We start from the raw sequence: 11974 nt of genomic DNA on the forward strand, positions 1-11974 counted from the left end.
GAATTTTTTTCTTGATGAATCGTTTGATTTATAAAACATAAAACAAACATTTATTTTAGGATAAGACTCTCAAATTAATTCTCAAATTTGAAAATGTAGAACATTCAAATTTTTGGCATTTCTTCTTGAAAACCGCTTAATTGATTAGGCAATTTTTAAAATCAATCAACTAATCATTGCAACTCAATTTATATTTCTGCATGCTCATTCCGAGCTCAGTAAGATTTAATTTGTTCGTTCATTCATCACTTTAATTTACACCAGTGATAAACTCCTGTCTATTCAACCATATTTTATATTTTCGTGCACGAACTACAGCTTCCTTTATTAGATTTTACAAGATAGTAAAAACAGTCACTGAACTACTTTTCCCTGTGGGGATTAATATTTAATCTAACTACATATTATGTGCCCTTTTAATTTCTAGTAGAACAAAACTGGAAATTACTGAAGCAAACAGTGGAAGTAGTGACCCAGTAATATTTTACATTGATTGGTAAAGCTCTGCAGATCTCGCTCAGATTCCTCAGTCCAAAATAATAACGCACTGCTTCAATCTTTCATTCTACAACTGTCTGCTTCTGTATTACCCAAACACTGATATATAATGGATTTGGGGTGTCTTCATTCCAACAGTATGACTAACTCAGACCAGCACATACGAGATCCTTGTATCTGCTTCTTCTATGTGTTGGTGCCTGCATGAGAGTGTGCTTTCCAACAAAACTGACAGCGACAATGATGAGCCTGGAGACTGCAGAGTAAAGAGCAAGTCGACTCACCTTGTGTCATTTATAAAACATTTCTCAGGCTCAAACTCTCTGAATAAATAATGGACCTTCTCTGTGATTTTGATCGTAGGCCGAGCATCTGGTGCTGTGCCTTTCCTTTAGCATGTGTGGCCTTAATAGACTATGACTCACAGACCTCCGGACCACCTCCTGAAGAAAAACACTTATTACAGTAATTAAGTGAATCATGGAGCAATACTACGAGTGCAGAGAGAAGCTGACATGACACACACTAAGTGTCAGAGGTCTAATACATACCGCACTGAATAATTGAGCAAATCTTGTAACCGTTTCCCATTAGGAGCCAAAGTGACAAGAAATTCATTTGTACCTTTCAAGAGATTTTTCACCCTTGGCATGTGTCCTCCACTGTTAATGGCTTCTTGGCCTCATGCAGCATATTTTATATACGGGAAGGGTGGCACTTAGTCCAGCTGTATACCTTATATTTATACAACCAGAGCTAACTGACATGACACTCTCCCCTCTGCACACAGCAATTACATTCATTGGTGGTTGCTTTAACCAGATACAGTACCAACTATAAAGATGGCAACGTAGCAATTACAGCACAAGTGTGATATTTTTAGTTGTTTCCTGTCAAACTGAGGTATAAAGTGAATGGTTCTCTGTGTAAGCTGTGAAGCCGGCATAAACTACTCAAGCTCAGAAATGTGAAGTTCAGCGGGCTGGAACTGACTGCATACGTGCTTCATTTAAATGCAGTATGACAGCACAATCACTTCATCATGCAGACATATCAAGTGTTTAATGGCCTCTCCATCACTGCCCCTACTGTGTTTCAATCAGACGGCGCAAGGGCAGAGCAGAAATGATTACATACGGCAGAACTCAGAACCTCGACTTTGTAATGACAAGCATAAGTTAGTTATAATCTAGCCACCTGTTGGATGTAGGGATGCAACCATTATTTTCATTATCAAATAACTTTCCTGATTAATCAATTTATAATTGTGTCTATAAAATTCTCCAAAATAAAATGTCCAATATATATTTCTGGCAGAGCCAGCATTGGCATCTTTAATGTCTTGCTTTATCCAACCAACAGTCCAAACCCCCAAAATATTAAGTTTACTGTCATATATGACAATGAAAAGTATCAAGTGCCCACAATTGAAAACCTGGAACCAGCAAAAGTTGCTGATAAAGTTTCCGTTGACTGACTGACCGATTAATTATTTCAGCTCTTGTGGACGCCACTATCATTATGATTATACTAAAAAGTACAATAAATGCACAGACATTACAGCCTTGGTAAATGACAGAGATGGCCGCATTGTCAGTCTTCCGGTTTCATATTTTTTCTACAAACTTGGTTGTGTGTAATCAGCTGAATTATAGGCTAAATTCAAAGTGCACCCTGTAATTAATCAGTCCAGCACCATGTCATGTCTGGCAACTCTCAATAGCCTTATATAATTATGAAAATATAACTACGTTGACATTCTGTGTTATTAAAAAAAAGTTAAAAGGCTCATGAAAATGTTCCTACTCTCACATTTACACCAACAGACACCCACTTAACTAGACTAGCATGCCACTGTCCGCTCAGTCTGAGGACGTGCTTGTCATTTTGTGGATCCCATTAAATTTGAAATTAAATTTTCCCAATTACATATGTTGTAATCAGTATAAAGCAATATAAAACAATACTGTTAACCAACATTATGCATATAAATAACATGTTTTTTTTGTTCGTTTTTTTTTACTGATATCGGTCTATTAAAAAACATGACACAAAACAACAAAAAAAAGAAAACAGTATATATACACCTAGAAATGAAGAGCCTATAGTTATGTGCATTTACTGCAAACAAAATTCTGTGGTTCTAGCTACTAAACTGGAAAATTTTCGTTTAATGTCTTATATGATAGTAAACTGAATATCTTTAGGTTTTGGACTGTAGGTCAGACAAGACGTATTACAGTCGGATGTCATGAAGGGTTCTGGGAACTTGTGATGGGCATTTTTTTTGCCATTTCCTGATATTATGTAGATTAAATTATCAATTTTTTAATGCATCAATCAATCAATTAATCAATCGAGAAAACTATCAGCAGGTGGATCGATAATAATCCTTAGTTGCAGCCGCAGATGCCTGTATGATGGATGGTGTAATGATTTAAAACAAAAGAGCACAACCAGGACTTGCCATTAATCAGCAGTGTAAGCTATTACTGTCTGCAATAAATATATATATGGAGTTCACCGGGGGTGATTAAATACTGCAGAGGGTCATATGGTTTTTCCCATGCCTCTGTCCATTGAGGAAGTCTCAAATTCATCAGTGAAGTCATCCCTCTTTTTACCCAGAATGCATCAGCTAGAACCCACCAAATAAATAACTTGGCTTTTTTCATCTGGATTCCTTGATGTATTGGGTTGGATTTTTCCATTACTAAGCAGAATAAGAGCATTTCCTTTCACTTCCAGCAGTCTCTAAAGCTGGCGCTCACCATCAGGAATGTAAACACACACAGTCTGTAAACAAGGCTCTCTCTGACCCCCAACCCCCCTTTGACAACGCTGACCACCGCAGACCAGCCTAATGACGTCCCTCGCTGACCCTCCCAAACTCTCAAAGAGAGACGCAGCCCCATTATTCAGCCAAGAGGTCACAGGAGGGAGCGGGGATGAGGGCGAAAGAAGGAGGAAGGACGGTTGAGCGTCAGTCGTGAGCCTAAGAAAGTACAGCGACTGAGATGACAGTCCCACTGATATCTTCTCCTGAGTCACAGTGTCCCCAATCAGTGAGCAATGGAACAGAAAAACAAATGTGGGCTCTGCGGTGGGGGTTAGAGGATTAATGATCTCAGAGCTGCTACAGCTGGCTGAGGGACGGCACTGAGGTTCCTCAGCAGCCATCAGCACTTGTGAAAGGGGGCTCTGGAGGTGAGCTGAAGACTGGGGGGTCAGAGTGCCGTCAACACTGACTCCATCCTCCCCCGAAACCAACAGGGATGTTGTCAGCATAGTGCCGCATCTGCACAGAGAACAAAGGCCACTGACAGGGTGAGAGGGGAAGAGAGATGGGAGCAGGAGAGAGTTTTCTAATTTTAACCACAATGCCACAGTTGAGAGAAGCATCACAGGCCTCATTTGGAACATATTGTTCAGTTTAAAGCCTTGATAAATAAACGAGCTCCAAACAAGATCGCCACTCCTTACTGCAGAGGGCGAGGGTTCGAGTGTTTTTCACCGCCGGACGCTGCTGTTGCACACAAAGCAGCTGCCCTGGTGTTCTCAGGAAAGTCTGGGTGATTTAAACTACATTTTTCCGCTTCCTCTATTACACATGAAATCTACAGCTTTGTCAGCCCCGCAACCATTTTAAATGAGGTGACAAATTGTGGTCACAAGGGCCTCGCTGGCTGCTGATAAAGTGATTTTCTGCTTGAGGAAGGGAGGAACCAGGTACCATGGCAGAGGGGTTGCAACAGCTGATGGGTCCTCCTGGGGAGAAACAGGAAATCTGCAGAGTCCACAGGTCAGGGTTTTGTTTGGCCGTGACTTAACTTTCTTACTGCATACAAAATGTGTAAAGCAGAGTAATGGTTCAAATTCGGTATAGGCATGCAGATGACGCGGCAGCTGTCTGAACTGAAGGAGAAGCAGAAATGATGATTACACTCTACACAATGAAACAGTACATTTCCAGGAGACTTTAAGACAAAAGTTTAACATTTTGGAAAATAAACTTGATTTCTATCCGAGATTTAGATGAGGGGATCAATACCACTCTCATATCTGCAAAATATGAAGCTACGGCCGACAATCGATAGCTTAGCATAGCATCAAGACCGGAAACGGGTAAACAGCTAGCCTGGCTCCGTCAGAAGGTTACAAATCCACCTAGCATCTCTAAAGATCACAAATTAACTTTGGGGGGTTGTTCTAAGCAGTTGCCAGGCAACGAGCAGAGGCTCCAGGATGGATGAAACAAACGAGATATAATGTGATCATTTGTGGGCTTTCGAGGTGCTGGTAGGTGTATTTTTTAATCATTTGAAAGAGCCAGGCAAGCTACTTCCTCCTGCCTCCATTTTTTTATGCTAAAAGTGGCATCAATCATCCAACTCTCCACCAGGAAGTGAATAAGTGTGTTACCCAAAATGCTGGACTATTCCTTTCAATGAACGCTGGAAACCGCTCTACGTGACACTAATGAATTCTTCACTTCCTAAATAGAAATGCAGCAGTCCCACTTTATCCTGTACCTCGCAACAGAGTGGAATCATAACCTATTTCTCATTTTCTAAACAGAGTAGCACATTCTAGCAAATATGCAGCTCATTTAAAAAAGAAACATCCAGGGGAAATAGATCGATTAAATGATAATCATGTGGAGAGGGCCCGTATGAGCGGGGAAGTCAGATTTCTTAAGGCCAGAATCTTTGACACTCTGTTGCAGAGAGGAAAAAGCTTGGTTTTACATTCCAGCGGTCAGGATGAAAGTGAGCAACTGTCCAGAACGAAGGCCCACTGAATCGCCTTGGGTCACAGCTTGTGCCAGACAGCTTCGACTTAACATGCGCCTGTAAACATGGTACTCATTCTGTATGAAGCTGCAGCCCTAAAACTTAACTATCAAGCTGCAGCTTGGCCACACTGAAGCCCGGGGATTAGAAAAAAATAAGCACAATAAACCTGAACCGTTCCCTGTTTTGAAAGGAGCCTCATTTTGGGAAGTGAAAGCACTTCTGCCTGCTAAGTGCAATCATTAATATCCAGTCTAAAATCACTCATCGCAGTCATACACGTTCACTTGTCCTCACAACACACCCACAGATCAAAGCCGTTTTCATGATTCATACCGCATTGCTCTTGGACAGAATTGTTATCAAGTGTTTTCACCACTCAAGTAATGCCAAGATAATAATCTCTCTGCTCTCTCGGCTGCTCTGTAACAACATGTACAGCGGTACTGGAGCACCACTTGTCAGGCAGATGCTTTCTGAGGGTGTCTGCTGAGTGGTAAAGTGAAGCTGGATTGATCCCCTCCACCCACTCATCAGCGGGTGACCGAGGGCTACCCCGAGGCTCAACCTGCCTCAGAGACTCTGATCATAACGAGAACACAGCTATCTGACACTGCATGCCTGCTGCAGAGAGAGAAAAGACAGACAGACGCAAGCTTAGCTCTTATCATCACGAGAGAGTACTTTTTGCTCAGGGAAAAAGGCATTTACAGGTTAGGAGCTCATCTGCTGTAATTGGTCTACCCATAGCGGGAAGTAATGAGCAGGAGAAATTAGAGGCTGACGTGTCAGTTTGGTCGATAAGTAATCCAAAACACAATGCCCTGATTCACAATGTCCTTAACTTCTCAAAGACACGGGGCATCCTGATGAGGATGGAAGACGCCTTTTTTCCTGGCTGACCTGAACACATCTTCCATTCGCCGGCTGTTCAAAATTAGTTAAAATTGTGCTCGGGTACCTTGGCAGACAAATAGGGACTTTTGCATCTGCTTGTTTTAAGGCACATCCAGTCTCCGAGGGGATGAGTGTAACAGCTCAACAAATACCACAACATGAGCTTGTCAGGACTCGGGGGCAACGCCGAAAAACACCCAGCCTGAGAAACGACAGTGAAGGTGATGAAAGACCGCCAAAGTGGTGTCACAACGTTTAAGCGAGATGACTGGCTGTGCTCATAGAAGACAGTGCCACAGTCTCTCTCTCCGCCTGTCTGCCCCCCACCCCAACTCCTTCTTCCTGCTAAACAGAAAACATTCAGAGAAGTTCAAGGCCAAAGGGATGGGCAGAAATAAAAGCCCCATTTAAACGGTTCTTTTATGTGGCTTCACATACAGTTTCAAAGAACTGTCTGAATTACCACAGACACAGCCCATACACTCTCTCGCTGTCCCAATTACACGTATGCACACACAAACGCTGACACTTGGATGCTTACACGGACCTGCAACATATCCAGCCGTCAATCAAGCGACAAAAGTGGGCCGGACAGGACTGGAGAAAGGGACGAATGGGACGGAGGGGAGCTGGGCACGTCTTTTTTGTTGCAAAAAATATAAATAGCGCACGGGCTGACAGCGAGCTTTCTGACACGGTGGGTGTAATGCAGTCGTCGCTTGTGGCTGACAGAGAAAAAGCACAGCTACTTCATTAAGTGCAAAGGAAAGGAAGCGAGGACAAAGCAAACAAAGCAAGAGTTGGGTAAAAAAGAAAAAGGAAAGGGGTGAGTGAGTGTTGGGGGTGGGTGGGTGGGCGGTGGAGGGGGGTTTCTCCTTCCTTTCCATCTCACTCATAGCCGAGACTCGGGCAGCATCTATAGGTAAGCCTCCCCGTCACTTGGGCCTCATATTGCCAAGGCTGCTCGGTTCCCACAGTGTGTCCGGGCCTGGATCTGGCCTTCCTCCCCGCTCAGGCGGCCCTGCGTCTTTAGACCCCCAGGCCCCGGAGCAGAGGTTACACCAACATAGCCAGCCACAGCAGCATGTCAGCCCCACACCAACCGTTGCCTTGGTGCCGCTGCATTAACGAAGAGCTCCTGACTCTGTTCGAGGGAAAGTGATTTGCCATGACGTCTATGGCTCCCCTCTTTCCTTTCCTTCTCTTTTCCTCGCTTGTTGCTGCTCGCTCACTAAGAAGCCTCCTCTCTCACTGTCTGTCTGTGCACCCTTAATCTCTCCTGTTTCCCCGGTCTCATTTTTCCCTTCTTTGTCATTCTCTCCACCACATCCTCAAATCTTCCCTCCCTCATCCCACCGCTCTTTTTTTTCTTCCTGGAGTAATGACGGATGCCTGAAACACAGTGCCATGATTAGACTGACACTGACAAAAGATGAGGACTCTTCTCTGCAACATCTGCGTTGAATAAATATTGAGCTGACAAATTGTGCATTTTTTTAAGCGCTGTTCATCTCTCCGTCTCTCCAGTTTTCGAAAATCGCTTCAAGCATGCAGACTTGCCAGTGCCACAGAGTTGCCACCGACATCAAACTCCATATTTATTTTCAGTTGGGCACAAAATATGCTCACAAATAACTTCAGAGCCACGCACAGACGATATGTCACTGCAGAGCAGTTTGCAAACAGGAACCGGAGGCGAAGCCTATCCGGTGGTCGTCCACGGCGTTTCACTGGGTGACCCAACAAACAGGTGCACGCCATTACAGACGGACACTCATACAGCAGCATTCCACGCTACAAGGAAGTGTGTAATCGATGTTGTGGAAAATAAAGTGAGAAAAAAGTAGTTCTAATTGCAAAATGTAAATATTGAGTTTTCCCACAAGTGGGGGCAGACCACCCAGGATGCAAAATAGTCACCCACCCCCTTTCTCTTTTTGCCTTGTCGACCGCCCGAGAGATGTCTTTTTGTGTGTGCGAAACATCACCAACCACAATCAACACTCACACAGAAACCATGATGTGTCTTTGCATGCAAATACTTCTGGCAGCCCGGGCTTGGCATGTGTATTGTGGGAAAATTAAGTGATGAAAACCTGGAGGAGAAGGCTGAGTGGTTCAGAAATCGAGTGTGTAACACCATGTCTGCTGCCACAGTTTTGATTCAGGCTGCCCTTGTCTGGTCTGAATAATTTCTCACAAGACAAGAGAGCAAGAAGGTGGCCGGCTGTGCAGGACGGCACTGTAGCTGCAGTGTCTGACAGACGAGAGACTCCCTCCATGTGTGGGTTACAAGCCGGTGTCAAATACTTGTCTGGACTGTGACAAATACCTCCTGGTAGTCTCACTACAATTACCTGCAGGATTAGCTATGAAACATAATTGTTCACACTGCTGATGCTGTTTGAAGATCAAAGACTACTGATTTTTTACGAGAAAGCTCTCAGTCTGAAACTTAATTAAAGCCTCATTATGTTTCCTTTCTTCAAGTCTGTATAAATAAAAGCAACTGAGCATGCCAACACAACCTACAAGCAATTAAGTAATTGTTAAATTAGTCAGTGAGTCAACAGCAGGAGCCTGCTTGAATCTAACTGATGGATCAAAGCATCTAAAAACTCCACCATAAACACCTACATTTAAAAAAAAAACCCTCTGCTTTAAACTTGCTTAAAAACGCATCATTTCAAGCTCCATTTATTCAGACAAGTGTCATCATTGCCAGCTTTCCAAACGCATCCAACAAATCAATTAACTAGACACCAAGCAGTGTGGCAAAAGCAGCACAAACCCAGCCATCCAAAAAATAAAATAGAAAATTCGAGAAAATAAAATCGAGATATGACGTGAAAACTTACCTTGAGAGGTTTTACTTCCTGAAGCTGACTGCTGGACAAAGGCGACCAAGCAGAAACCTACAAATCCAAGGCTCGCGCGTATCAAAGCGTGCATATACATGTTAACTTTCACTATAGTTGAACACGAGCACTTTCTAAGATCTGCGATGCGCAAGAGCACATACAAGACTGTGTGTGTGTGAGAGAGAGTGTGTGTGTGTGTGTGTGTGTGGTATAAAGGTCTCTTGTTATTCCCTCTGAGCACCCGCTGATAGGATACTGTGCGATCCTTTTTTCCTCTTTGCGCCTGCTTATTTGAGTTTCAAGTGATCGGGGTTGAGGAGAGCCCGACAACGCGGAGCGGAGGAAGGCTTTTCTGTTATCATGTTTCGAGCCAGACCAATGTCAATTTAAGAAAAGGGAGGGAGAGAGAGAGAGAGAGAGAGAGAGAGAGAGAGAGAGAGATGGAGTGGAGCGGCGGGGTCTGAAGGGGGAGGAGAGAAGAAGAAGCGTCCGCGCTGCGCTCCGGACTCCTCCGCTGCTCCTTCTCTTCTCTGACCGGCCCCTCACCGTTTCCTTATTCCGTTCTGCAGGGATTTACACGCAGGTGCTGACGGTGGACCCGGGCCACCACGTGCACGGTGGCTCGTGCGGTCACCTGGCCGGTGCCACCTGCGCAAAAAAAAAAAAAAAAAAAAAAAAAAAAAAAAAAAAAGTGGCCCCGTCACGCCGGCGCGGTAAACGCAGTGGCTGAAAGGGGGACAAGAGGGCGGACGGATTTATAAATGGCCCAGATGGGAAAAGTAATAGTCTGGAGATTGCATTTTGTTCTTAGCCCAGCAGGCTGTGTGTGAGGCTGCAGTTCATCCAGTCCGACTAACAAACGAACACGCGCCCATTTTCATTGGGTCGTTGGTGCAGCACTGGTGTGATGATGTCTGCTGTCTCACTGATAAAGATTTACCTTCTCATTAAAACAGTTTGTCAGCAACAAATGCTGACATTCAGGAAAAAGTCAAGACCCAAATATTGTAGGATTCTGTACGGCCTTGTTAAGGACAGTGTTAAATTTATCAGATTAAAATTACCCATGTCCTCCATACCTGCTACTGGAAGGAGTTAAAAGTTCAACTAAGCACTAAATTGCAAAACTTGTTTGAAAATGGAAAATGAAAACCTAGTTTTTATTTTATGCCTCAGCTGATTTCCCTGCATATCATCCTTACTCCAAGGTCAATTGGGGGCCCTGAGCAATTTCACATCCCTGTTATAGCTGGAAGAACCGAAAAGCAAGCAAACCTGTAACTTGAATAGATGTATGCACGTGAAGGAAATTATTTCAATAAAAAGCCCTGCTGATGTTAAGTTATTATGTTGAATGAATAAATTACACCAGCTGTTCAAAATCCAGATGAAATCAGTTGCTGGGGTATGATAACTAACAATCAGTAATTGTTTACAGGAACACTGATGAAAGCATGAGGGTAATCATCTGGTATAGGGCTCAAAAACAGAAAAAGCACTAAATACAATTTATATTTTGAGTCATGTGGTTCCAAAACATAACCAGCACCACATTATCTGTTCATCAGTACTGAGTATTGAGCTTTTCCCTGCGGGATATTCAGCTGAACTGCCACATTTTGCTCATTGATTTATGTTCCTGCCATTGAATAACTAAAGCCCTACCTAGTGTCAGAAATCAGTAGTATGGACATTCACTCACACATGATGAAGCGCTTGTAAAAAGACTATTCTCCCTTAAACCAAATCGGAGTTTTTAAGTTGAATGGGTTGAAGCTTTTTAACCCCCACTATCAGCCGTCCCTGCAAATCACGGATCATGAGGCACTGTATGCACACCATTACCCACAAGACCCAAAGAGGAATGAGGCTTGAGGAGTTACATGAATCAAAACAGACCTCTCTCACATTACCAGGAGCACAGCCCCACTGAGCGACTGTGCCACATTTCACCGGCAATGACATATGAAACATTTGTTTTCAGGAAGCGCCCTGCGGAGGAAAAGCATCTGTATGCCCACACCTGCTACCTCCTCCCGCATTATCACCTAAATTAATCAGCTGTGTTGATGCATTTGTGTTTGCATTTCAACGTACGGGCAGATTCTACACTATAATTATCACGCCTGCTCCCATGTGTGATTTCTTTTTTTTCATAATCAAATATAATTAGGCCCTCACAAAGAGGCTGATTGGAGATAACAACTCTACTTTCTTCAGACGATGCGCAGAATTTGAAACACAATCTGAAAATAGAGTTATGGCTGATGGCTGAGAGGGAGGAGAGAGGATTATTTCTCATTATCTTGCATCTTATCAGGATCCTGTCATTACCTTCACTTGAAAGATTATGTGTCAAAATGTGACTACCTTAGATTCAAAGACAGATATTTCACAAACAGTGTAATTTAACACGTTTTTCCCATGCTCACTCCATGTTTTGCTAGAGAATAGGGGCCTCAATAAATAAGAGATTCAGTACAAGAGAATAACCTTCAGAGAATCCCTCTTTGCATCCACAGGAGAAGAAAAAACATGTAAATCCACAGCACAAAGTCAAGCAGTTCAGTGTAATTAAAATAACATCCGTCAGGGATATGGAAATATCCCATGTCCCTGTGTCCAAATCTCTGGGTAATTGTGAGCACTTGTATAACCAAATGAGCTCAGAGTCACTCGGGGAGTTTGAGAAAGTCAGAACACGGTTGCCACAGAGTCACGCTGGAGGATCAGTACACTTTTCATGGCAACACTTCATTAAAGACAGAGGGCTGTACGCGGGGCATCACACACCGTGCACCAAACCAAGCTATTTTTACACCGACAGACACACAAGGGAAGCCGAGGCCATGTTTAATTTATGATACTCGTCATGAAAAGGACTTGAGCTGCACACTGGGTGAAGCAGAGTGGGAGGGTGTGGAA

The 11974-nt window shown here is 43.4% G+C and overlaps 1 protein-coding gene across 2 annotated transcripts in view; it reads right to left on the reverse strand.

Annotated features, from left to right (window-relative positions):
• scube3 (signal peptide, CUB domain, EGF-like 3) overlaps nt 1–9304 on the reverse strand; it is a 73288-nt gene extending 63984 nt beyond the window's left edge. For both annotated transcript variants that reach the window (XM_041945413.1, XM_041945412.1), the window contains exon 1: nt 9047–9304. In XM_041945413.1, the coding sequence (XP_041801347.1) occupies nt 9047–9146 (100 nt within the window). In that variant the 5' untranslated portion in view covers nt 9147–9304. The remainder of the gene's footprint in view (nt 1–9046) is intronic.
• Between the last annotated feature and the right edge of the window lie 2670 nt (nt 9305–11974).

Source organism: Chelmon rostratus, chromosome 10 (genome assembly GCF_017976325.1).
Source record: "Chelmon rostratus isolate fCheRos1 chromosome 10, fCheRos1.pri, whole genome shotgun sequence".
NCBI lineage: Eukaryota > Metazoa > Chordata > Actinopteri > Chaetodontiformes > Chaetodontidae > Chelmon > Chelmon rostratus.